General features: G+C 46.5%; 1 protein-coding gene across 1 annotated transcript; it reads right to left on the reverse strand.

Annotated features, from left to right (window-relative positions):
- Fbxl7 (F-box and leucine-rich repeat protein 7) lies at positions 1-27749 on the reverse strand. Its single transcript, XM_077669418.1, has 7 exons — positions 27623-27749; positions 19874-19949; positions 16912-17295; positions 15965-16198; positions 11641-11930; positions 8573-8803; positions 1-2062 (listed from the first exon to the last, which is right to left on the reverse strand). Exons 3-7 carry the CDS (start codon positions 17240-17242, stop codon positions 1826-1828), a joined length of 1323 nt encoding a protein of 440 aa, XP_077525544.1. The 5' UTR covers positions 17243-17295; positions 19874-19949; positions 27623-27749; the 3' UTR covers positions 1-1825.
- Between the last annotated feature and the right edge of the window lie 114 nt (positions 27750-27863).

The following is a 27863-nucleotide window of genomic DNA, read 5'->3' on the forward strand; positions in this document are numbered from 1 at the left end:
TATATGCCTTGCATTCTTGCCTGCGAATACCACGTCTGTCCTGCAGCCCATGGACCAGGGTCTAATAAAAAATGTGAAGGCCCTCTACAGGAAGCACCTTTTTGAGCGCATTATTTTGTGCACGGACAGCTCCTCACAGTACGAGGCGAGTTTGCTTAGCGCCATTCATAGGCTACCGTGAGCATGCGATCCTGCAAAAAAAGAGATGATTACCAACTGCTTCAGGGTTTGTGGCTTTGTGACACCTGCTTCGGAAGATGCCTCTCCTTGTGCTACATCGGGGGAAGCACAAACAGGAGAGCCCAGCAGCGCCAATCCTGGCGCTGCCGCGGTGGATCAGTGGTTAGGGCTACTGATCCGGGGTACCCGGGTTCGAACCTGATCGCAGCGGCTGCGTTTCGATGGAGGAAAAATGCTAAGGCGCCCATGTGCTGTGAGATGTCAGTGCACGTTAAAGATCCCCAGGTGGTTGAAATTATTCCCCAGCCCTCCACTATGGCACCTCTTTCTTCCTTTCATCTTTCTGTCCATTCTTAGTCCCTCCTGTATCCCTTCCCTTAGGGCACAGTTCAGGCGTCCACCCATATGTGAGACAGATACTGCACCATTTCTTTTCCCCAAAAACCAATTTACAATTTTTTTTTCTGGGTGAGGTTCGCTTGGAAGACTTTGTCGCTGCGGACAGTGAAGTCAAAACCTGCGAAGCTCTCATGGATGGCGAAATTCTGCAAATTGTTCGGCCCAGCGAATCCCTTGACAAGAGCGACGTGGACGACGACGTCGAAGACAAGCCGCAACCAAGGGCTGCCGATGCAGAGGCGGGCCTCGCTGTTGTGGAGCGGTTTTTCGCTGCAGAAAATAACGTGGCGGAAGCATTTAAGCATATCTGTAGCCTACAAAACATGCTTTCTGCTGCACGATTCTGCAGCAGAAGCAGAGAAAGGTGACGAACTATTTCTCGTGAGCTAGCGCGATTTCACTGCCAATAAAGAGAATTTTTTTGGTGCCTCTTAATGGGAAGTTTGTTTAATTGGAAGTTTTTGGCATCCCCGTGAAATTCGTATTAACGGGAGTAGACTGTAGAAGCTTATGCAAAGAGCAACTTGTTCACATCAGCTTGCAATTAGCGTGACATGAACAATTACTGTATTGCAAAAGTTGCGCTGGTTTCGTACACAGCGAAGCACAAGAAGGAAAGAAATATTTATATACAAGACACGAAATCTTGCATGAGATAAATTTTATCTGCTTATGAATGCACAACATTCTTACGAGATGGCCAAAGAGAGGCTCCTTGAAAATATTGCAGCTTTTTCGCAAGAGCCACATCTGCAACATCCTCCGAAATGCCACAGGCCGTGCTTTGCACAATGTGCAGCAGGCATAACGAGACGAGTGCATAAAGGTTTGTTTAGTGTCACTATCCTGCTGTTCATACATGGCAACAAAGCATAGCAAAGCATATGCATTCCTGCAGCGGGGTAATCTAGGCAAAGCACGGATTAGACCTCAAATTTCCTTCACGGGCCAACGTGTGAAAAATTCTGGACCTGCACACAGGGGCGGTACTGGCCTGTTCTTGAAAGCAGCTTGACATGAACCATCCCGTTCTTCTATCACTGTCAATGTACTTTACGGACAAATACACTACCCCAAACTGATGATGACTACAGAAAGTGTGCCTGGCCCCTAACTTCTTTCCTCCAGTGCAGTTCCGCCCGCTACAGCCAAATGGAACTCAAGCAAAGCACTGTCCCCAGAAATGATCGCTCTAGAAAACAGCCCGAGGAGAAAAGGTGGCAAAAGCCGTTGGCACCAGGGCAGTCTAGTTGAAGCCTGGGTTGGTGTGCTCGATGATGCAGCGACGGCAGTACTTGCGCACTATGCGGTAGCCGTCCACTGTGACTCCCGCGCAGTCCTGGAGGCTCAACTGCTGCAGGCCCCGGCAGAAGTAGGCCAGTGCTTGCAGTCCCCGGTCGGTGACCAGGTCACACGACTTGAGGCTCAGTTTGCGCAGGTTCAGACAGTGGCGAGCCAGGCAGGCAAGGCCACGGTCCCCAACCTGCCCATCAAACAGACGAAGAGTGCAGAATCAAGTTTCAAGCCCCACACAGTATACAAAGTAGCAGTTTGGGCATGCTGGTAGCGCATAAGATACAAAACAGTGCAACAGCAAACAAGGATGAGAAAGAACAAACATTAGCGCTTCTGTGTGTTCTTTCTCATCCTTGTGTGCTGCTGCACTATTTTTTATGTCATGTATACAGAAGCTGCTAGAAGGGACAGGGTGTTTCAACTAATACAGTTGGTAATTTTTAAATATAGGCTTTTTAAGTCTGTTGAGCACTTTCCTCAGTATAGTATTTTCAGAGGTGGTCTGCATCAGAATCCAACTAAACATGTTTACTAATCTGGTGAACTAATATATAATTTAAGAGAATGAGTTGCTGGGCGAGTTGGTCGATCATTATCAACAAATGGTACTGTGCACACATAAACAAGGAACGCGCACTCAACAAGCGCAGTTGTGTACCCTTCTCATCCTTATTTATGTGTGCACAGTACCCTTTATTGATAATACAGTAATCTCTCATTATAACAACATTGCGTTACTCGAAATATCGCTTTATTCGAAATTTCTTCCGGTCCCGACCCAAACGCATGCATTTTAATCCGCATTACTCAAAGTGCACGAAGAGCTTGACCCACCTAGAGCGAAGTGGCAAGCGGAGGCATAGCTGATGCCGAGCGGCGGTGACCCTTTTGCGCATGCAGTGTCAAATGAATGTCGCCGACGAATTAGTCTCATGCAGGCACAGAACAGGCCACAAAAGTACCAAACCTGCGACTGATGACCTGCCTAGTAACGGGTACCAAGCGAGTAGTGAGTGCCCGCAGCTGTTTAGAGCGGAGCGAATGGAAGCTGCCAAATTCCATGGCGTAGAGTGCCCGAATCGTTAATCTTGGTTGCAATCGCACCACTGGTGTCCCCCGTGATGTAAACTTTTCCTGACGCTTTGCGATGCCAGAAAACCGCAGTCTCTTGAATGCCGAAAAGTGGGCAAAAGACCGCAGGCAGACTTGCGTCGTAGCGTTCCATAGGGTGCGCTCGATGGGCAAAGTTTAACCGCTCTAAAGAGCCCTTCTTGTGCTGAAACGCAATAAATAAACACAAAAGAAGTATCCATCCGATGGGGCCCATTCACACTTGCAAGTTGCAGACCAGTCGCTCGCTCCTCGATTTTCCAGCATAGCAAATGCGAGTCGCAAACAGCTGAAGCAATCAGCGAGCGAGCCGAGCTTTCGGCAACGACGCCGACCGCGGACACGCCAGGCAATGAACTGAGCTGCTCCCTGGCAGCCGTAGTCATCGCTAAGCCTAACTGTTTCAGATCGGCCAAAGCGCACGAAACTCTTGAAAGCGCGCGAACAACGTCATTCCCGAGAGTTTTCGCTTCAAACGAGAAGGCGACCTGCAGGTCATGCTTGCAAGTGTGAACAACGGTGTTGTTGAGCTGCTGCCTGGTCACAAGCGACTGCTGGTCGCATTTACTTTGTGACGTTCGATGCGAGGAGCTACGTTAACAAATTCGGAAGACAATTTTGCGGAAGCCAGTCTAGAAATTTGTTCGCGACTCGCCATAATCGGCCTGCATCGCAATAAAATAGCGCCCTTAGCTGCGTTGCACTTTTGACGGCGCAAATCGACCAATAACTTGCCAAAAATATGAAAAATCCGAGCGTCGCCAGAGGCGAGTCAGGCTGTCAACATGGAGGGTCAATGCAACCATGGTGTTTCCCCGATGACCTTCTCGAGCCGGTCAAGCTCGATTCGTGCCATCCAACTAGACAAACGGTCTAAATGCGTGGTGGGATCATTGAATTTTGTTCCTCGACATTTGCCAACGGCGCAGACATGACGCTGCGCGAACAACGACCCTCAAACCATAGAATTCACACATTGTAGTCGACAACAGTGCGCCGAAAACCTTTCGTTTTGCAAACTTCAAGGCTACACAGCTCGGAAGAAACTGCCCAGCGATCTCATTCAAAGCCCCTACTGCAAAATCGTTCAGTTTTCATGATTGCGCTGCATACCCATGATGAGCGGCTAATCGTTTTTTGAGCACAACAAAACACAAATTCAGATTCGAGTTACGGCATTTGCAGCACTTTCCAGCACGATACTGTTGCAGTCTTCCGTGAGCCCCCCCACCTCAGCCATAAAAGCGGCCACTGTATTCCAAATTCGAAATACAGTCAAAACCCAGGATAACGAAATTTCGAGAATAGGAAATTCTCGCTGCAACGAAATATTTCCGGATCCCCGGCAAATGCCCATAGGGCCAATGCATTTCGTATCTCTTGGTAACGAAACATTTTTGTGCTGCAATCCCACAATAACAAAATTTACTGCAACGCCGGTCCGCATACTGTCTCCCATATTATGAATAACAGCCTCAAAAAAGCGCTCAAATTGAGTAAACTGCCACAGCGCGCTTGCGTGGCTGCAGCGACAGTGTTGGCGCCTGGCAACCTTGCAGCCGATGCGTTTTTAGCCACCTTTAGCTGGTGCTGGCCACCATACCGGCGCAGCGCATGCTCTCTGTGATCGGTTCCGCGTGGCAGCGACACCATCAGGGGGGACACTAGACTGATCATCGGCGCTGCACTTTTAGGCCTGCGAAGCGGTGCACGTGCGTTCGTTGTGTGCGATGGTGGTGGTGGTGTGTGTGTGTGTGTATGAGCAGCAGTCGGCACGTTTGCGTTTCAAAAGATATCTCCACCAGCCAAAAAACAAAGATTTTTGTCGCTGCAGGGGAAGGGCTGCCATCATTGCCCAAGGTGAAAAAGGCAGGAAAGAATGGATATCACCGGCGAGTACGGGATTGCGTGCAGCTCTCTGTCTACAATTTTGAAAAGTAAGGCAGCCATTCTCGGTGCGCTTGAGAATGGTGCTCGAGCTAGCACAAAACGGTGACGGCTGCAGTGTTCCTGGACGTCGACAAGGCGGTGTTTGCCTGGTTTAGTGAACAGCAAGTGAACAAAGTGCCTCTGTCTGGCAAAGTGCTGCAACAGAAGGCTCTGGGCTTTGCCTGCATGCTAGGGCGTGAACAATTCAGAGCAAGCGCTGGCTGGCTGAGCCCGTCACGATATTGTGGCCAAAGTGATTTCGGGCGAAGCAGCAGGAGTGGACCCGGTGGCAACATTGACGTGGCAGCTGACTGCCGAAGAAATCCTGGGCCAGTACGAACCCTCAGACGTGTACAATGTGGACGAAATGGGTTTATTCTATCAAATGCTGCCTTTAAGACCCTGCACCTGAAAGGTAAAAAATGCCACGGAGGGAAGCCCACCAAGCAGCGCGTGACAGTATTGTTGTGCTCTAATATGGACGGCACTGAAAGATAGCCGCCGCTTGTCATTGGCCGGAGCAAGAAGCCCCGCTGCTTCAAGGAGAATCGCACGCTGCCTGTCCAGTACACCTCTAACGGGAAGTCTCGGATGACCCGTTCAATATTTTCCAGCTGGCTTGAGGCCTTCGATGCTGACATGAGAAAGGCAGGCAGGTCGGTGAGTCTTTTCTTAGACAACTGTACCGCCTATCACGTTGATATGGAGCTCACAAACGTGTGCTTTTTTTTTTCCCGTCCGGGTGCACTTATGTTGTGCAGCCGCTCGACCAAGGCGTCATACGAAGTGTGAAGTGGGCCTACAAAGAGAGGCTAATTCAGTGTCTCATACTTATTCTCCACCTCAAGCGTCCCACCGACGTGGACTTGTTCATGGCTCTTGAGATGCTGGCCACTGCATGGGTTGCGACGCCTCCGGCTGTGATTGAGCACTGTTTCAAGCACGCGGGCTTCGCCTCCACCCAGCAGACACCGCAAGCAGACTCTGATTCAGAGTCGCCAAATGAAAACGCGCATGAAGACGCACGATGACTGTTCTGCCAGCGCAGTGCCGCAATCGCTGGCCAACGCATGGGGTGCGCTTTGTGCCGTCGACAACTACGTTGTTCCAAATGGCCTCAGTGTCGATCATTTCGTTCGCGCTGATGACGACGTAGTTGTTCATGAGGAAATGACCGATGAGGCTATCATCAGCAGTGTGTGCGAAAGCGACGACACCGAGTACCAAGGTCCAAAAAATGAAGAGAAGGTAAGCCCGAGGAATGTGTTGGACGCTTTCGACACGATCCGGACGTTTTTAGGTGCACATGACGACAACGTGGCAATGGATCACTTCTTGCAATGTGAAAGGAGAACTACGACGTTGCTGCAAGGCAAGGCTTGGCAAACCAAGCTAACCAACTTTTGGCAATAAATTTCCTTTTGCGGGTTGTTTTCTATCTTTTATGCCTCATTTTCGCGGCAACGAAATTCTTGTGAAAGCGAATTTTTTTGCTGCCCCCGGCGATTTCGTTATCGCGGGTTTCGACTGTACCCCGAAGGTTGAATGCATGGGTGGCGACCATGGCCTCGTGCAATGCTTGGTCAGATTAGAGCAGGAGTTGCATACGCCTGGTAAGAATTTGAAACAGCCAAAGCTCACTGCTTTTTTGCGCCTGAATAAAGTTTTGCTTCGCTGAATAAATTGTATTTTGACTTCTTCGCAGTTGCAGCGCAAATAAAGCTCGACTGCTTTAGCTTTTCTCGGGTGGTCGCTTATATCAAATTACCGCTTATAACGAATTTTTTCGCCATCCCGCTGACTTTGTTATAACGAAGGATTACTGTATATAATAGCCAACTTTTTAACTATTACAGTTAGGCACCCCATTTATTTGGACTTGTAGCTCACTGTTAGCTGTTTCCATATCATTCTGTCTGTGATGGACCGAAATCTCCCTTGTGCATTAACGCCCATTATGGCCATTTTTCCCCGAGTCCCTAGTCAAGCCCAAAGTGAAAGGAATTGAAGACACAGGCCCCTTTCCCAAGCCATGAACCCTGAGAAGCCGCTCCAGGCCCGGTGATGGCTTGTACCCATTTCAGAAAACCGGTCAGGAACTGGTTGGCACTGGGATTCGAACCCACCACCTCTCGAAGCCAAAGTGGGTGCTCTACAAGGCCATGGCTATGGTTTTCAGTTCAGTTTTTCAAAAATGCAGTTGACATCTCAGCTGCAGCACAAGGAAACTTGAGCTTGCACACGAGAGGAACTGAAACTGCGCAGCCAGTGCATCACATGCTCTTTTCACGGTGCCTGGGAGGAAGCTGCTGGCTCTTGGCTACTGTATTCATCAGCAAGAGTTTTAGGCTCGCTGCAGTCAATACCGGCGTGACATTATGAATGGAGCAGTTGCTGACAATCAAACTGACCTGCCGCTTCCCAACAACCATGCATTTGTCAAATTTCTGCACCAAACCTGGCAAACAGCTTAAGTGTCACCTGTGCATTTTCGTTGGTTATGGAACAAACAGACAGACAACCCCTCCTGATGCAGCCGCTTTCAATCTCTGTCATGATGCTCTGCTTCGTTTCAAGGTACAAATTTTGCCATTTCCTGGCTATCAGCAGAACAGACGCCACATGAACTCAAGTGCAATTGAGGCAGCTTGATTTGCTCATGATGCCAGCAAAGTGCGGCCACAAAATGCAAATTTTCACAATGTCCTGCAGCATGCTTCTCAGTCGGTCCCAACATCAAGATGCAGTGCGCCGCTCGCTTCTCTGTGGTTGGAATTTAAAAAATTGGTGATGGTTTAGCTCCGGTTAAACCTAGTGTGTGCGTGATAGCTGACCCGAAGAAGACGTTGCTTCGCTCACGGCTTGTCGCAGTCATTTTTCCGCTTCTTGACGGCATCGTTTGGCAAGCCGTTCCTCTCGTTCCAGCGTCTGGGCCGCGCGCTTGGCATTCCTGGGTCGCAGTATACACGCAGACTTTCCCCTTCTTCACCCACCATTCATCTGAAGAACGAGCGCTTCACACCCTCTGATTATAAAGTGGCCGAGCAATGATGCACATCTGTTGCCCAACTGCGCATGCGCAGCGCACCTATAGCTACTGGGCATGCGCGATGCGTGCAGCGAGGTTGCGAAGTCGGCAGCGGCAGCAGCGCAACTCTGACATCCTGCGTGGCGCAGTTGTTGCTCAGCGCATGCGCATTAACGACTCTGGCTCGGCCCGGTGACCTTGGCTTTACATGGCGTAGTGAAGCTATCGCTTCAGCACACAGATGCCATATTTTTCTATATTTCAGCAAGATTTTCCTTTACAACCAGCTTATAAATATGTACTTCGGCAGACCTTTTACTCCAAAACAGGAATCAGGCTAGTTGTACACTACAGCTTCACGTGCGCTCTTTGTGTTTCACTTCAGCCCGGCTGTACAAGCATGCATGCTGGAAGCACTGGGAGTAAAGAGATGCCGTAAGTTTCGTCCAATCAGTGCTCTTAATGGAAGTGCATTGGGGAGTGAGAGAGCAGGAAAAACTTCTGCTTTTTCAAAATCTATTCCTTTCAGCCTTGAACCACGCTCCCCATGCTCTCTCTCCCTGCTGCCCTTTTCTTTGACGACCACTGAAGTGTGCACGACTCGGCTCTGCTGAGGCCTGTTTAGCTCACCTCGCACTTGCCCACGTCGAGAGCCCTGAGCCTTGGGCAGGAGCGAGCCAGGACTTCAAGGGTGGCATCCGAGACAGCTTCACAGCCCCGGGCATTGAGGTAGCGCAGTCGGTAACAGTGCCGGCAGACCTGCTTCAGCCCAGCATCCGACACTCGTTCGCACTTGGCCACACTCAGGTAGCGGAGGTGCGGACCCAGCTTGGCCAGTTCATACAGGCCGAAGTCAGTAACCTGAAAGGGGCGACAAGGTTGAGTGAGGCACTCCACCAGTAAGCTGAACTGGAAACAAATGGTTCAGTGTGTGCATTGGAGTTTGCAAAGCAAAATGGGCATATATTCAATGGCAACACAGTTCACAAGCACACCCATAATTGCCAAATGTGTTGCATGCATTCCAGCTCACATGACAATTACTGCAACGATACCAAAAATTTCTACAAGTGCAGCAGTGAGAAAACAACAGCTGGCCAGAACATACTTTTGTTCCTTTGTGTACAAAGGTCAAATGCAAAATGACTGACAAGCGCATGATGCTCGAGGTGCATGATGCATGATGCTCAGCAGCATATGCTGCTGTGCCTTGCAGTGTCCTGCATACAGTAGGTTAATGAACTGCAAGCAAGACACTGACACGAAACCGTGCATGGGCATTAGGAAAAAGTATGTTCTGGCTACCGTGACAACTGGTCGGCAGTTTGATCGCTGCCATCAAACACGCAAACCACATGATGCCCCACCTTCGCACTGACCCAGCACGACAACCCAACATTTTTTAAAATGTCAACCTAGTTCTTAGAAGTAAACGTCAACTTGCATTTTTGTCTGCTGGCTATCTCAATTTACTTGATTTACTCTTTTAATGATAATAGCAATTTCTTCTACAACAAAGCTCCAAGTACTGTCACTTGCATGCTAATTACCAAGATAAGTTGTTCGGGATGACAAAAACACCGAGAAAGACTTCAAATGACTTTTTACCACACAAGATTGCTGCATTAAGAGGGGACACACCCCTCTTAGAACTATTTATCTTATTTCTTGATAGATATTCATGAAACTTAACCAGTTTATGTATTTCAAAATGCTCATTTCAAATATGCTTTTAGTTTTTCTGTGAAACAAGTTGTTCTCAAAATATTATGTAATCTTTGTTAGAAACTTGCAGGTAATTTAATTATGTAACAGTAAAGGCCACAGTGAGCCGGTAACGGCACTAGCGATATTGTTGACGGCGCCGGTCCGCGACGCGCTTCACGGTCGTTCACGGTGCGGTTGGCAGCGCGCCATCCGCACTTCGACCTTCGCTCTGCGGAGACTGCGATAGTCCAGGCTCCTTGTGCCTTTTGCGTTTTCTCCGTTTCCGGGTGCCGAACCGATGAAACAAGTGATACTTCATCCACATGCGCTGCGGGGCAGACTCTCTCAAAATGGTGGCGCGCTTCTGGAGCAGACAAGCCTAACCCATGGCCTACCCAACCACATTTTGATCACATGGTTTTTCTAACCAATGACAACGCAGCGCGCACGTTTCTTTGTGGTCATTTTGTCCGCGAACGAAAAAATGCCAGCGTTGCTTACCGATTTAAAAAAAAAAAAAAAACTGGAGGCGCAGGTTTTTGAACGAGACCAAAACGGCGTCGGGGGAGCGCGCAGGTACCGAGCGACGGCGAGGCATGATTTGACCTCAATTTAGAAGGCAAATCGTGCACCTTCGGAAATTTAAATGGCTATTACTAAGCATATACTGGCTATTTCTTTCTAAATATTCTCTGTCAGGTGCAAAATGACCTCGTGAATCCGAATATGACAAAATTGGAAAACTCATTTTTTCCCGAATTTTCGGCCCGAAAGAGCCGTGTCACCCCTTAAATCACCAAAAAAAAGTCAGTATTTCATCCATCGAAAACAATATTCGCCAAAAAAAAAAGCGAAACGAGTTCTGAAATAAAAACAAAAAAATTCCGCCAAATTTTCAAAAAATATAAACTGAAAAGTCCAACTCCTAGTTATAACTGCGGCTGCTATAAATGGGCTCGACTGATTCGGAACCAAGGGTACGCAAATAACATGATCTTTCTTCTCACTGCTCAAAATAGCTACAGCAAGCTTCAGCACCAGACTCTCAAGTTGCTAGGAGAAGGAGAAGGCACTTAAACATTTGAGTGGAGTAAGGAAAGGAAAGGCAGGCAAACAGGCACAGGACTGGGCAGCACGAAATAAAAGCAGCTGCAGCACAATGATGACGGCAGCCACTGGAGTATGGGAGAGTGCACGCGTTAGGGCCTCAAAGCATTCACTGCCCACAGAGATGTCGTGCACATGTTACAAGTGTTGCTTTTCAAATAATATTGACGTATCCGTTATTTACATATTCTGGCAAAGTCTGGAAGCTCCTGTGCGTGTACGCAGCCTCCACAATCAAGCGCATCGTTACTCGCAGCTGGAGCTGATCGCGGAGGCCACGGCATGTGCATTTCAAAGGCTATTCCCGTGTGTGTCATGGAAAGTTCAGGTGCGACCCTTACACGGATGTTTTCTTAAATATTTCCTTCGGAAAAACAAGTTCCGGCCCGTACAGTACACAAGTGTGGCCCTTATACGCGTTTAATACGGTATCCAGCTTTCCGAATTAATGAGGTTTTACTGTATGTCCCAAATCACTGCTGTCACCCACTGCCTCTCCATTTCGATTCTTCTTTGGTGCAACTATAATAGCCTACTAGATAGAGGCTACTAGATGAATGACTGATAGATTTTCACTTATCAAGGCAACACTGTGGGCTATGCAGATATCGTATTGGAGGGCTCTTTAAATGAAGCAAAATCTCACCAAAGAGGTGTCTTTACGTTCTGCCTCCACTGAAATGCAGCAGCAGTGGGCAGTATCAAATGTATGACCTTAGGCTCATTATCTAAATGCCAATGCCACCGCATCTAATCCAACAAGCTGGTAACGTGGTGGAGAGATGAGACTAATTGAGATCTCCCCTAGAGTTCAATTAGACTCTCAAAATTGCAGAATAATATCTCTGAACACTACAAGTACAGAAAAGAAAGGCGCCCCTCACCTGGACACAGTCACTGATGCTGAGCTCCCTCAGCACGACACAGTAGCTGGCCACGCACTTGAGGGCAGCATCAGTGAGGCGCACGCAACGCCGCAGGAACAGGTGCGTGAGCTGTGGGCAGGCTCGGGCTAGGGCCTTGAGCCCCGAGTCTTCCAGGGCCTGGCAATCGGTGAGGTCCACGTACTGGAGGTACAGCTGGCCCCCCCCTGATGGAGCCAGGCCCCCCAGGGACTCGCTCACTTCCATGCTGGCGCCATGCCTCGGACGCACACTCGTAACCTGGTAGCACCCTGAGCATGCAAGACAAGCCTCCTACTATCAGTTCTGGTGAACAAACATGAGTTGGTCGGTCAATGACATTGTGTGAAAACAAAAACGGAGTGACTGACGCAGCGGAGAAGCTTCCCTGGGTGGCATTAGGGCTTTGGCATTGGGCAGTAACCAAATGACAGATACAAATCGTGGGGGAACACACTTGAGACACCGCCCCCTCAGGTTCACCTTCCCCACAATGGCATGACTCCCTATTTACCCCAGCTATAAGGGAAGGCGACTGTGTTGACGCTGCATGACAAGCATGCGCAGCAGAACTAAAGTAAGAAAATTTTCTGCCTTCAGGCTCAGGAAGTCATACTGTGCATACGTTCCAGTGTGGCTCCACTCTCTGCCAACAGGACAAAGCCTAGAGCAGTAATGCTTCTGGTAAAATGCAATTTGGAGCAATTTTCGGAGCACTAAAATTTCCAATTTGCAGCACTTTGGAGCAGAGGAACACTGATTTAAAGCACTCTGGAGCATTCAAATTTCGAATCTGGAGCACTTTGGAGCAATAAAACACTGCTTTAGAAGCACTCTGGAGCATGCAGCTTTTTGTTTCCTAATCTGTGTAAAGCTGGCAAACAACACTAGAAAAGTTTTAGTGTGGTGTAAAGATGTGTTACAACAATAACTTTGTTATTACTGTCACACAGACACACCTGGAAGGTCTTCAATTCTAAGTTTTACGTTGCATAAGAGAAAAGGGGACACCTTCGTGAAACACATCATACAATGAGTTGAACAGCCCGTACACTGCACATACCCTTGAGCACAGTGGCTCAAATGTGCTGATGTGTGGCTCTTAACTTTTGTTTACAAAGCTTAAGAAGCTTTATTAAATTTCCTCCACACTAAAACCTCTCCGGTTTTTAATTTATGTCAGCAAGTTGTCACACTTTCTTGTACACCTGTGCTTGCCACACTCAGAAGCAATTAATCAGACTCAGTCACCTCCTTATCCTTGTGAGCCAAGCCAGTTTTGATCTGTCCCTGTGCTGCCTGAAGCATCGTCAACATTTCTGCCTGTAGTGCGCACAAAGCCTGATTTAACACTGAACGATGCATAGAGCTCCATTTTTAGCAAATGGCAGAGCACCAGTGTCACTATGTTGCACAACTGAAATGAATGGCAAAGTGCAAACACAGCACCTCTGTGCAGCTGTGCCCATTTGTAATGAACACTGGCCTAGCACGAGTAAGATAAACGTGGCAGTTAAAATCGGATGGCGTGAAAGTCACTGCGTGCTGGAATGCACAGCGTGGCCACGTTCTTCATCGCCAATGTCCATGTGTGTCAAAAATAATGAGCGCACAACGCGAGAACAATACGCGTTACATTTATGCGGCAAAAGGCAGGAAAAAATACTCCATGAGAGCCCAGCATTGCCCTATCTCGCAGAAACTTTGAGCTCACTGCAAGGCTACCCAAGTAAGTGTGAATCTTGTGGGACAGATGAGGAGTGGATCGACACTAATGCATTGTCAGCGCTTCTTGTCCCCCTCTCCTTTGAAAAAGCTTGCCATCAAACCTGTGCAACCGCATGGCTCTCAGCCTAAAGTGCACGGGCACATTGTGCCTCGCAGCCATTTTCACCGTCGGCCACGCTGCCCAAGATTTTGACAAACGGGCTTTACAAGAGTAACTGCCATTTACTCAGTACAAAAAGTTGATTGCCCAGCATGAAGCTCTGTCTACGCATCGCTCGTACCATCAGCGCGGGCTCCCTCTACAAGCTGTCGCTCGCCAGCAGTCAGCAATAGTGTTCCTGTATATCGAGAACATGTACAGAAACACTAGGCATCAATGACGATATTCTGGTAGGTGCAATATGCCGTATACACGGAAATCACTATATCTGTACACGTGAATCATACCACAAGATTACCGCATAAACGTGTGTAAGTGCCTTACCCATGTACGGGCTGCACCCTGTTTTCTCCAAGGAAATATTTTTTTTCTTTAAATCCTTGTAAGGACCGCACCATGACTCATGCAGGAATAGCCTTCGAAATGCACGCGCCATGGCCTCAATGATCAGATCCGGCTGCGAGCAACGGTGTGTTTGATTGTAGAGGCCGCGCAAGCGCACAGGAGCTTGCAGGTGCCGCTCACGGATGGCGTCCAAGGCTGCGGCTCATCATCATCGTCGTCAACTTTTTCCTCTTCCGCAAGCTCCCGCTATCCATATCAGCATCAGTATCACCAGCCTGTTGTGGTTGCCTTCCCCTGCTTTCACCGCAGTTGTGGCTTTAGTGTGCTGCCGCTGAGCGTTGCAATTTACGCACGATGGGCAAGCCCCTTAATGGCTACACAGCAGGGGAGTTTGCTCTCAAACACGGCAAGCGTGCGCTGGGCAGGAAATTCGCCGTGGCCGAGAAGTGAGTCCCGACGATGATGCAACCAAAAGGATGCACTGAGGAACACAAGCTGCAAAAAGCGCGCTTTCCAAGGCAAGTCGTGCAAGTTTCCCAAACTGGAGGAAGGGCTGCTCTGCTACGCAATTGAAGTGCAGAACGATGGCTACGCGTTGACAGTGCCCATGCTGTGTGACTTCTTGTGGGATGAGCGTGCGCCAGAGCATAGTACCAGCTTGGAGTCGGAAGACTCCATGAGTGATGACTAAACAAGGAATAAATCCCGCTCATTCTCCGATTGGTGTGTTTTACTTAAAAAAAAGTTTTTTTTTTCACACATCGTATGTATGGGCCGCACCCCTAAAATTGGCCCTCGAATGTGAGAAAAAAACAGCGGCCCTTACACGCGTTTATACGGCAAATAGTGCGGCGGCACAGTGAGCAGTACCATACTACACGACCAAGCACTCAAGAAAAAGGTTTTAGCTGTTAGCGAAATTGATGAAGGGAAGGTAAGAAAAAATATAATCACAAAGAACTAAATATAACAGAGCACAATGTAAGCATACATCCGTTGTGAGCTGCAGGGAGTGTGGGGGAAGGGGGGAGAGTTGACTTAAATTTGGAGTTGAATTTTCTTGGTTCGTAAAGGCTGCGGAAAATTACGGTAATAGGAAGGATATGGGAGAGGCCTTTGTCATGCAATGGATGAGTCAGACTGCAAAAATGTAAATTATGGTGCTTTAACATTCCGACGTGACACATGGGCTATGAGGAACGCCGCAGTGGAGGTGAGGCCTCTTGATTAATTTAGACCACCTGGACTTTTAACATGCATTGACATCACACAGCATATGGAGTACAATTAAAAAATACTCACTTTGTGTTGAAATTATTAAAACAATAGGCAGTTTCAGCATAGAATACACAGACAAACTCAAAAGGATTGCGTACGTGTAAAAAATAGCAGGTTTCACAGTATGCATGCGTGAAACGCTATTTCTGATTGAGCCACAATGTGTGCTCAGGTAGCAGACTCCATTTTTCAAGTTTTGCATATGTAACTTTTGCTTAAGCAAGGAACTAGCGCTCCCAAAATAGTGACGCGCTCTAAAGCGGGGCCCTTATTTCGTGATGAATTCGTTGCTGTTACCGCGTTTTTCAGTACACACAAATTATAAGTGGCACATAGGGCTTTCACTTTGTCTTATCTCATCTATAGCAAAATGGATGGGAGATAAATTTGCTCATTTATTTTTTTATTTCGCTCGACAATTCAGCAGCTGCTAGGCTTAATGAGAGATTGGTTTGTTCACAAAAATGGTTAACTTTTAAGAAAACAAGATGGCGCCAAAATGACTGAAGTTTTCATCGCAAATAAATGTGCTGCTGTGACATGCATCATTATGTCCCTCATAATGCTCGCATTTAGCATACGTAAACATGCATACACTATTCTGAAGCACCTGTAATAATGTATGCTTCGAAATGAGAATTCATTATCCACACATGCCTACTGTGTAACACTGCTGTGAAAAGAATGTACAGTCTCCCCCCTAATCTGCATATCAAGACCTTTAGAATATTTTAGAGAAATGATGGCACAAGTCAGTGAATGACATAACTGAAATGAGAATGCCAGAATGCTTACCAGTGACATCAAGGCGTGACAGGTTGAGACATCGCGTGACCACTTCAGAGACACCCAAGTCAGTCACCTGGGAGCAGCCGCGCACTTCCAGTGTCCGCAGCTGAGGGCACCTTCGGGCCACAGCACTCAGGCCACTGTCCGTAAGGCAGAGGCACCCGTTCAGGCAGATGCGCTCCACAGCGGAGCACACACCAGGGGTGTCCCGACTCAGCAGGCGAAAGAGTGTGCGCAGGCCTGCAGCAACAGAGGTGTGGGAGTTAACACACCTTGTCTGTGTGGTCTTCACCATGAGAGCTTGTCTTATGCAGTTAGTAAAAAGCTTAGAAGTTTTTCACATGACAAGATTAGCACTTAGCACCTTACACAAACAGCCTCACAAGCTAGGAGACGATTGCTCATTGGCAGATGAGTTAAGGCTACGCTTCAGTGTTTCTCTACGGATATGCCTTTGAAAGCGAATATTTTTCTACCGCAATTCACAAGCAGCAGCTTGTGTGCTGCATGTTAGTTCTGTGTGCTAATTTTGCAAATCTGTCATACATATCCCTCGACCTTTTCCAGTGACAGCTTAAACTACTAAGACAGGCATGCTTGTTGTTTTTCTTTAGCTTTACCCAACAGTGTGATGTGTGATAGCAAGTTTCTGAGCTAGCACTTGGTGCAATTTGAGGACTGCATAGTTGTTTTTTTTTTTCTGTGATGCCTGTGGCACACTGTTGAAAATGCAAGAGGTACACAAATACAGTGGCTTGCCAAAGTCTGAGCTACTCTATTATTTGAGAGCAGCTATTCGCACTCATCAGCTTCATCACCCCCTAGTTCCCTCTTCGTTTCACTGGCATAAGTTCACCGAATAAGCAATTTGTCTTAAGAGTTTGCTAAGACTCAAAGACGGCTTGCATAGCCAGCAGGTCATTCTTTGCTTTCAAAGCACGAGCAACACTCACCCTGGTCGACGGGCAGATGCTCCGATGAGAGCACAATGCTGGTCCACAGGCGTGGCTCCCAGGCCAGGAAATACCACCGGCGGCAGACGCGTGCACAGCGACACAGCTCATCACTCGACAAGCACGCAAGCACGCGGAGCAGGAGGTCGTCTGGCAATCGGTCAAACAGGCATCGCGTGCTTGCCGGTCGCTGATGGTGGCCGCTGCCTGTGGTCGTGGTCGGCCATCCCGGTGCAGACAGCAGCGTGTGGTAGCCCAAGTCTCCTGGCGAGGAGCTGCGAACCTTGGGAAGGGCACCACCGAGGCCCGACCCCCCGGCCACACACTCCATGGCTCAGCTACCCCTACAGCTACACAGGGGTCCCCAGGTGGTGCCAGGAACCCCTGTAGATGACGGCAAGAAGGGAAGGAGGATGCGAGGAGAGGCGTGCTTCACTTCGTTGAGCAACAACAACACTTTTAGAGGACCCCCAACTACAACTAGTGCCAAAAGCATTAGCAACTATCATCAATAAAGATCGCATTACTGCAACGTAAATGTATCCATATTATCCCAGCCATCTGGATCAAAGAAAAAAAAGTCACTAATGTCTGAACTAGGAGGCTTATATCTCCACCCACCAAGTATTCAAAAATCAATACACAGGGCCCTTCGTTTCAGCGTTTCTTTTCTGTTTTCTCAGAATTTCGTGAGGGAATCAGGTGCTATTTTCTGAACAAACCAGGTTTTAGGAATTACTTCCACAATCTGAATTTTTTGGAGATATTCTGGCAGCAAAAACAACTATAACTATTATCAGTTGTTCTGCTGTGGAATACAAAACGCTCTACCTAGCTTACTACTTTCATAAACAAGTGACATTTGTAGGTTTTGTTATGAACTTGTTTACCAAATCAAACCTATATTTTTTTCTCATTCATTGAAATTACCTTGTTTCATACATCACCATCCCTATACACAGAATTTCTGCATTTGTATTAGCTGTGCCCACTTTTGCATGCAGACTAAACATATTCATTCATCAAAGCGACAATTTAGAATGCAAAACAGTGTTACAGAAGGATGTCATTAGCGTGGGCAGCACATGATACAACCGTGTCAATAGACAGCATCCGGCTGCCTGCTTCCTACAGATGCTATTTGAACTTATCCTACGATGAAGTAATGCCATGGATACCATTCACTAAAAAGGTCTCAAATCACCCACAGTGAAAACACCGCTCTATAATGTCTTCGTGACATCTGTAGTTTCTGTGTGCGGTGCCTTCAGGTTTTTTCACTGCCAAGTTACACTTTCTTCAAGGTATCTTTGCTTTTGCCCAAAATCTTTATCTATTAGGGCAAGGGAACTACTGGAGGCATTTCATATAAGGAAGAGAGACGTATATTGTGTTAGCGATACATCTGTGAATCTATACAAATCGGAGATGGCATATCTTGAACGGTTCTGTTGATAGCGGTGTGTGTGACCTGGTATCTGCACGTGATCGGGTTTTTTTCCTTATATTTGCTGCGCTGCCAGTGAATAAAGTTAGATAAGTTTAGCGCTAGTCCTGTGTGCCTCTGTCTTGTGTTCGTCTTGGTCGCACTACAGTTCTTTTGTTACAGTATGCACCATCTAGCCCAACAAAAAGTTCTTCTAAAAAAAAAATGCATTCACAAAAAAAAATCACTCAGATGGCAAGGGGGTCACAGTAACAAAAAACTTAATGAGAAAAGCCTGAATGTTATAAAACAATATATTTTTCAATGAGAGTAACTACACAACTATTGCTAGTGTCCCTGGGTGGAATAGAAAAAAACTTGCCAACATTTCACACAGTGCAAAGAAGCAGTAAACATTCCCTTGTTACCCCTGCTAACGAAAGACTATCCCACAGTAGCTGCAATGCTTGTACGCACTACTTTGCCAAATACTAACCACTGCTATTTTTTTTCTCTTTAACAACAGCCACTGACATAGATGGCCACCAGCAGCCAAGTGGGCCTCTAAAGCTAGAATGAAAAAGTTTGAGCCCAAAAGATAGAGATGGAGAAAACAGACAAAAGGACTGGCAATAGACACAGGCCAACCTCCGCATCTTATACCCTTGTATTTTGGGGTCAAACTATTTCATCTCAGCATGTGTACCAATGGCCTAACCCAAAGTATTCTTGCTATTAGTTTCTTTTCCTTTTGTCATGCCTACCTTTCAAATAAGTTACGAATGCACTTAGAGGGTCCCTGAAATGCGGTTCTGAAAGTGGCTATCAAATGTGAGCATTATGTAGAGTAAATTCTACTGAGTGTGCATGCTGTGCACAAGTTCTCTGTGAAATGATAATTGACAAATTTTTTTCCAGCTGTTGCACCTTGCGGCAACTTGCAGTGCTGGGCTTTTGCCCGAAAGTTCGCACACGACCTCATGCAGTGCACGTGACAGCAGCAAAGGGCCGTCATTGGTGTATGGTCAGCAGGAGACCACGGCGTCTCCCTTTCCACACTTTCCTGTACTGTATAGCCATGACGAGAGACTGAGTGGCAAAAAAAAAAAAGTAAACAACTGAGCTGGGCCGTTTTTAATAGCCAATATTTCTGGCGCTTTATATATGCTACACGAAAAAAAATTTTTCGCGAGGATGATAGACAATGCAGTATCTGTCAGCATTCCCGCATTTTTTTACCCTCGGTGAACACCATTTCAGTGCCCCTTTATGTAGGACTCTGATGAAAGCTACCTCATTCAAAGCATAATGTTTACGTCACCAACGCAGTTAGCAATACCAGAGAATGAAGATTCGATACACAGAGGTCTGCACCTGGTATAATCATACTCTGTGAGGGCTTACATTTGGAAAGCTCCAAAAATTTCTACGTCATGCGGTCAGCAAACAGCAAAGCAAGTTGTTCAAGTCTCGGGGGAGGCCTCCCTCAAAACAATGCAAAACAAACAAAAAACAAACAAAAAACATAAGACTTACACAGACTAGGGAAGCGCTGCACTGTGCCCATAGCAGCAACGACTCTGTCATGGCTCGAACTCCTCAACATGCCCATCTGGACAGAAAAAAGATGGGAATAGAATCTTGTTTCACAAATACAAAAACACTTAACAGGAAAATTCCTTGCAGGTTATAACTAGGGCAAAAAAACAGCGCGAACAAACGGGGACTAGACGAAGAATACACAGGAACAAGCGCTGTTTTTTTGCATTATGTATCACCAACTCGCCCGCTTATCTATCCTGTTGTATAACTAGGGGTTGGACTTTTCAGTTTTTCATTTTTGAAAATTTGGCAACTTTTTTCGGTGTTGATTTCAGAATGTAACTTCCTTCTTTTTTTTTTTTTTCGGCGAATAGTACTATTAATTTCTATATAGCAATTTTCAGTTTTTATTGGTGAAATATATGTCGTCTTTGTGCGGTCAAAAATTACACGTTTATCTTGGCCCTTCTTTTTTTTTATCGAACGAGCAGCTGATGCAGCAGTAATTAAGACACAAATGATGTATTCAAAGCTATGCTTGCAGAAGGAAGCTGTTGCTCTGGACGAGAGGATCACTCATCATGTGGTCGGCATAGCAACGACAGCGATGGAACTGCCGTTTAACTGTTATGGAAGCCAGACCCTGACATTTTCATGCCGCTGGTTTCGTGTTGACAGTTGCTTGTCATGGTTTCAAAAGTTGTCAGTGTCCTTACAGTAATGCTGTGGAAAAACCTATTGAACCAAGAGACGGCTGTAAGCCGGTGATACAAATAGGAGGAGACAATGCTATGTTAGCCGACAGTGCTTGGCTAGGAGGTGGAGCCTCCTGATATACGACTACCTCAAAGCTCACAACCACGGCACTAAATTCCAAAAATACCCTTGCATTCCTGGTTTCAGCACTTTTTAAATTTTCTCCTGTGGCCTACTGTAACTGGTACTCAATAACCACGTGGTTGTGATATGCATGTCAGGAATACTAACCTTTTTGAGTTGAAACTGAATTTGAAAAAAAAAAAAAATGAATTCGGCGTACTTTTATTGGCATTTCTGGTTTGAACCGAGAAGTCTATCCCATAGTTATAACACTGTCACAAAGCCGAAGGATAAATGAACAATTCTCCATTACGCACCACACTGCAACCAATTTCAATGCTCTAGCAATGAAAACCAATAAAACCTTGAGCAAAAAGTCGGCACTAAGGGCAACCATTACAACGCATACGTGGTCTTTATTCTTCATTCTGCTGGAACTCTTTTGACTACGCTCATGACATGCTAAAACAAATTAGAAATCGAGCCAGCAGTCTGGTGCCCATAGAACCCAACACCCTGACCTGAGGGCCTGCCAAGTTCTGGTGCACAGCATCATTCCACTGCTATGAAAATTAAGAACAACTGTCCATTCACACCTACACGGCAGAATGATTTAGGCACCTAGCACACAAGAATTGTAAAAATTACACTTTCACCACAAGTCTCTTGAACTGTCGTAACAAGCTATGTGCTTGCCTTAACATCACAATCACAGCCACATAGTGCAGATTACACAATATATGAAGCTACAATAAAAAGTTTAAATATCAATGTCAAATGCAGACAGTATTATTATGCTTATGGGTTTGAAAATATCAATACAATAAAACAGCTTACTTCACAAAACTGCAACTTGCAGGAACTCTTTAAAGGAACTATGCAATGAATATTAAGTCGCTTGTAAATGTTTTCAATGATTATAAATGATGCTAAGAAGCATTCACACCAAGTATGAGTCTTCGGAACTAAGCCGGCAATTTATTATGAATTTTTAGAAACCGTGTTTTTTAAAATTTGCGGGCCGATTGGCGTGCTCGTAGTGACCGATTTGGAAACTAAAATCGTTAAAAAATGCGTCACTGTACCCTTGACGTCGCCAGGCCACCACACGCCCTCATTCACTGGAGCCACGGCAGCCACGACGTCACAGGCACACTTCCGGTAGCCGTGAAAATCGTCTGCTCGTGCCGCCGAGCAACCCTCTCGGGCAAGCGCGAGCCAGGGCATTGCCTTCGCGCATATGGTTTCAATTTTCCTCTGCCGGCTCCTTCTGTAGGGAGTTACGGAGCCACTCGCAGTGGCTCGCCGAGTCGGTACTGTAGTCGCTGGCATTCAGCCGGTACGGCGTGAACGCATAGGGCTCGATGCCCACCGCGGCCGTAAGAGCGAGCAGTCGCGCCTTGAGGTCCGGATCCATTACTGCTAACTACAACAGACGAGAAGCAAAGAAACCCAACGTGCCGTGCAATCACGCCGCCGACGCTGCTGCTGGGGTGCTAGGAGCGACAACCGGAAGTTGCAAAAGAAACGTCAGCGGATGACGTATTCATGGGCGGGGCCCAGTCCCAGAGCTGTTTTCTTTATTTTTTTCTGCTGCCCCGCGTGTACGAGTTGAGGAGGGAGAGAAGGAGTGTAATTTTTAATCGTCTATATCTTCAGTGTTATTGATGCTAGCTTAAAAATTCCTGCGTTGGGGTGACGAGTGATGAAATGCCTATCTCTCGTCTGCTTTATGTAATCTCAATTAATTTATTGCATAGTCGCTTTAAGAAGCTAGCCAAATTTAGCACACCACACATGATAGCAAAACTAAATTGTGGTGTTTAATGGCGATGAGGAATGCCATAGTGGAAAGCTCCGGATTAATTTACACCACTTGGGGTTCTTTAATGTGTGCTGACATTTCACATCCAGCGAAACGCATCCAGCCAGCCTAATATACAAGGTTCCTTTGTAGCATTACACAGAAGTTTCATGACCAGTAAGAAAGTATCAGGGCCCCTGGCTGTGACCCCTTATCGAGAACTGTGAGCAGCAACTCGCATGCTCAAGCTGTGCAAGCATGTTTGCAATTATATCTTTGCAAGCATACTGCAAAGAAAAAGATAACACCACGGTGCTGTTTGCGGATTAAGAGAAAAAAAAATGAAAGCCATGAGACATGACCAGAAGAGAACAGAAATCATGTACTGGCCCACCTGTGTCCCCATGTCTGAAGTTCTTTTTTGCGTGCAGAGAATTAATAACGAATATCAGTTAATGCAAAATATTGGTCACTCCGAGAACTGTGTTGGAGGAGGGAGCCTGCAACAGCATTTGGTAAATTTGCCAGGTAATTATACTCCATTTCATACATAGCAGGCAATGCTGCAGAGGCTGTAGAAGTAGTGCATCCACGAAACGATGTTACTCGACCATGCACCATTCATTCTCGACCCCCTGGCGAGTGTTTAGATGAAAGCAACGAGCGGTGTAAGATTAACTGGTAACACTGAAAATCACGTTCAAAGCTGTGAGGCGCTCAGTGTTTGGGGCTTCCGAGCGTGAACTACTCTTTAGGCGCAGCTGGAGTCAGTGCGATTCGCCCTACCAGCTGCATATCATACCGTTACATGTAATTCTTACTTCTGCAAGTCTTCACAAGTTGCACTATGAAAATCTTCTTAAAGGTAAAACGAAATGCAGGAGGTGACCAGTTACAGTACCCAAGATTTGCCTCAATGAAATATGACTGTGTTCACGTTGGTCGTATGGCGAACTACTTTTAGGCGCGGACTTAGCGTGCGTGAATAGGCGCGCCAGCTTTGGCAGCGTTGCCTAGTATGTATGGAACAGAGTATAATGCAAGCAACATCAAGCCCACCGCCTTCGAGCAGACATGACAATTGTGGTCCCTTCCATGTTTAACCATGTGTGCACCGCATTCACCAATGGCAGCACATTAACGTGCCCATACCTGCTGAAATGTCATGCTGCTTGATGCTTACATGACGCAAATGACACAAGCTGTAAGAAGTGCATGTGTTGCAAGCATGCCTTAAAGGTGCACTAAAGAGGAACCTGAACTCGTCTTTTTACAGCGGGAACTCCATTTATACGTTCCGGGCATTCTCAGAAACTTCAAATTATTATCCTGTGCGGCCGACTGCTCTAATTAAATCGGATTAAAAGTCCCGGCTCCCGCCCTTTCTTGAACTCAACGCAGTAGGTAGGCGGAGTCAAGTCCCGTGGCGGCTTCGGTTTTATTTAGTTTTTTTCTAGGTTTCTGTGAATAAACATTTTTCAGTCACAGACAATATAGCCGCACTTTTTGATTTACGTACTGCTCCGCCGATGGCAGAGCGGCAAGCCGCCACGGGACTGGCTGACGCGTTCGCTGACTCCTCCTACCTACTGCGTTGAGTTCAAGAAAATAGCTGGAGCCGGGACGTTTAATCCGATTTAATTAGGGCAACCGGCTGCACAGGACAATAATTCCAAGTTTCTAAGAATGCCCGGAAGGTGTAGATAGAGCTCCCGCGGTAAAAAGATGAGCTCAGATTCCTCTTTAGTGCACTTTTAATCTTTATCCACCAAAGCTGGGTAAGCCCATGAGGTGCAGAGTCCCAAGATGGGAAAAGTGTTTTGAGGTGCAGTCCCAGAATCATGTTGAGGTGCAGCAATGCTTCACTTCCACAGCACAACTGAAGGGGAGGAGAGGGTAGCAGCGCCTCTGATCTTCTACCAGTGCTAGGGAAGCCCCAGCAAGCCAAATGAGACCCAACGTGGCAGCACACACACACGAAAGAACTTAATGCCCGTAAGTATGCCCATGAAAGAGTGCTTGAGATGACATTTATGGCAAGAGAATAACATTTCATCATCAGGTGAGTCCCAATACAAATTTGTCTGTGCTCGCGATTCTTGACTACAACCTTTTCCTGTGCAATATTTTTCTGACACTCCCTACACCTGAATGCTTAAATAACGAGCTAAGACATTAAAGCTGGCGGTGAGGTGCAGCAAGGCATAGTCGAAATAAGCGTGCTGTGCTCGGAAAGGCAAGTATAATGACAACTTGATATAAGGTAAGAGACGGAGCAAGTTTGTAATACAATTTGCAAAGTGTACCCATGAAGTTGTATGAAATACAAACTGCTGTGGCATTGCCATTTTCCTAATTATTTCTTTCACATGCCACGAAAGCAGCAACCTTTTTACTTAACAGCTGCGGCAGCACTGGTTCCTGCACAGCTTGAGCATGTCAGTTTCTGGTTGAGGTTCTCTACAAGGAGTTACATACATACCTGGAACTAAGGTTTAAGCCACAAGTACTTATTCTCACTACACATTAAAACATCACCATGCCTACCTTTAGGCAATCATGAGGTGCTTACCTCAAGCAGAATTTACCGTGACTTGCTTTGATACGTGTAAAGTCTTATGCTGGATGTTACCCCATGAACTTTTTGCAAAGCATATCATTTTTGAAATATATGAAAAAGAACCACTTTCAACACAGAGAGCTCCTTTGTTCTTAGAGGGCATTGTGAAATTTAACTTCTTTTGAGCCCCATGTCATGTGCAGGCTCTGCAAAACTGTAGTTGGAGGGGTCCTTTTAATGAAAACACTATATACATCCCTCTTTCTTGACTTAGTTTTCTCGCTCTAATGGCTTATGTATGATATGAGGCATATTTCTGTTGACAGTCATCAGCTCAATTCGAGTGGTGACTGCGTATTCCACAAGACAAAGCAAGAACATTACCGATACCGTACATACATCCCATATTTTGGCTAGCTCTTTGCAGCTTGAGAGGTCACCTACAAAAATGATGCTAAAAAATCTCTTTTTATACAAACAGCACACATAATGTTATCAAAAGGCATTTGTTTTCATGGGCTAGTTGTGCAGACTTTTGTGAGCAGCACAACAAGCGATTCTGTACTAAAATTTCTTCCTGTTTCGCTGCCATATCCATGTGTACGTTTAGTTTTACTGTTAGCCTCAACAGAAAAAAAAAAAACAGCAATACCACATGTAAAGAATAAAAACGTGTTTTTCCTTGTCTGAAAGAAAGCGAACTGGGAGCTACGATGGCTGCCTTAGTGGAGTTCTTCCCAACCAGCTGGAAATTGCTTATGACCACTGAAAATCTGTGCCAGTTCAAATTCATCAAACTATGGGCACATGCACGGCTGGTAGCCAACTTGAACCATCCTATGGCACTGTATGCCATGACACACGGTTAGCCTGAGCCATGGAAAAAGCTTTCCAGAACTAAAGAAGCATGTACACCACACAACAGATACCTAAGGTGCCCTCAAACCCCTCTGATTACCACTGGCATTTTTTTTTATTCTGAGGCCCTCTCCTAATAAATCTTACTGCCTAACAATGTGCTCATGGATGTCGCTTTCAGTGACACAACTTACATTTAACAAGTTTAGCTAGCATTTAACCGCAAGGATGGGTCTCAACAAGACTGCCTTAGGGTACCTTTAAAGTGCTCAGTGCAAAGAAAATATATTAGAACCCATCTTTTGACTGGATAAGACAGTATGTGCCCGTTGCTACCTTTACAATGGAATTATAAGCAGCTTGCCATGCTTTCATTAGAGGACTGCATACGTATGGCTTCATGCAGTATAGCATGCCAATGAGAACAGCACAGTGCTCGTGAAATTAGGCTCTGCTCTTTTTGTACTACCTTCTTGATGACTCCAAACAAGTCATAGTGAGCATGCTATTCATGGAACCAGGAATATTTTCTAAACAAACTAAGGAGCCTTAACCCGAAATCATAAAGTCATTTTTTTCCACCCCGAAAGCAATACCGACCATCCAAATATGTGACTCTGCCAGCCCATTTTCATAACATTCACTTCGTTCACAGACAGCTCCTCATTGGTTTATGAGTTGTTCTTGATAAAATTCATTCTCAATGCTACGGCACCTCTTTTTCCTCTTCCACTCCCATCTTCCTCCCTTCCCTTACGGCGCGGTTCAGGTGTCCACCGAGTTGTGGGACAATTACTGCGCCATTTCCATTCCTCAAAAACCATTTTTTTTTATGCAAGAGAGAACGCCAGTAAACATTGCGATCGAAAATGCCGCTGTTTCGGTGCCGCAGGTTTAATTCTTTTCATCACGTCGATATCCACCACGAACGATATCCATCATTACTGAGAACTTACAGGTAGACACAACGCAAATTTGATCCACATGCCACTAGATGTAAGTACAGTACTGCCGCGTTGCTTACGAACAACAAACGCATACAAACGGCTAAGTCCTCCAATGCTAAGCGTACAAAAGCGACAGCAAAAACATAACCGATGATTTCTCGCAACCAGAAACCAGAAAAAAAGTATGGTGCTAATGAAACGCGAGAAATCAGAATCAAAACTCATTCCCTCTCAGAGGAAAATATCGCGATCGCGCAATTCTGATTTCTTATAACTGCTCTCAAAGGCGCGGATGCGCCCATTAACTTAACAAAAAGCACGAGACACCGTCAGAACGGCACACGTATTAAAATCCGTTATGTGGAACACGGGCGATTCATGCGGCATACATCGCAAGCGCGCAGCCTGGTCAGGTAATGCTCCCACGGATTTCTACCGTCAGTTTGACAGTTCACCCTCGACAGCGGAGCGCGCAAGACACTGCTCACTGTGCGTACCGAAGTGAACTTTTCGATCGAATACAACGTAGCTCGTAGCCCCCCCTCCCAACGCTGCAACAAACCCGCCAGGTCAAACACCGCAAAAATGTCAACGTCAAGAGCACGGGGCACTTCCAAAGCGACAGGTTATTAGGCCTAGAACCCTCTTCTCCTCCTTGGCAGGGCCTCTAAAGAATGCGAGACATTTCTCGATCGGCGTTTGGCAGCCCGCGCGGGATGAAAACTAGAGCCGTTGCTTCAACGAAATGTACTCACCACAAGACAATGAGTATTCCAGAATTAACTTGTTGCTCATATCCCAAGGAGCACTGGCGTAACATGCACACACGCACCACCACCAACAGCCGCAGCCACAACAAACTTCACAAGAAAAACACGCCGCTGACGCAAAAGCGCAGCAGTGGCGCCCTCTCTACCCTCTCCCGCCATTGAAGGGAAGCATACCGTTAAACGGACCGGTAGTCGCACCATCGTCACTTTAATAAAGCGTTTGCCA

This window comes from Amblyomma americanum, chromosome 6 (assembly GCF_052857255.1).
Source record: "Amblyomma americanum isolate KBUSLIRL-KWMA chromosome 6, ASM5285725v1, whole genome shotgun sequence".
Taxonomy (NCBI): Eukaryota; Metazoa; Arthropoda; class Arachnida; order Ixodida; family Ixodidae; genus Amblyomma; species Amblyomma americanum.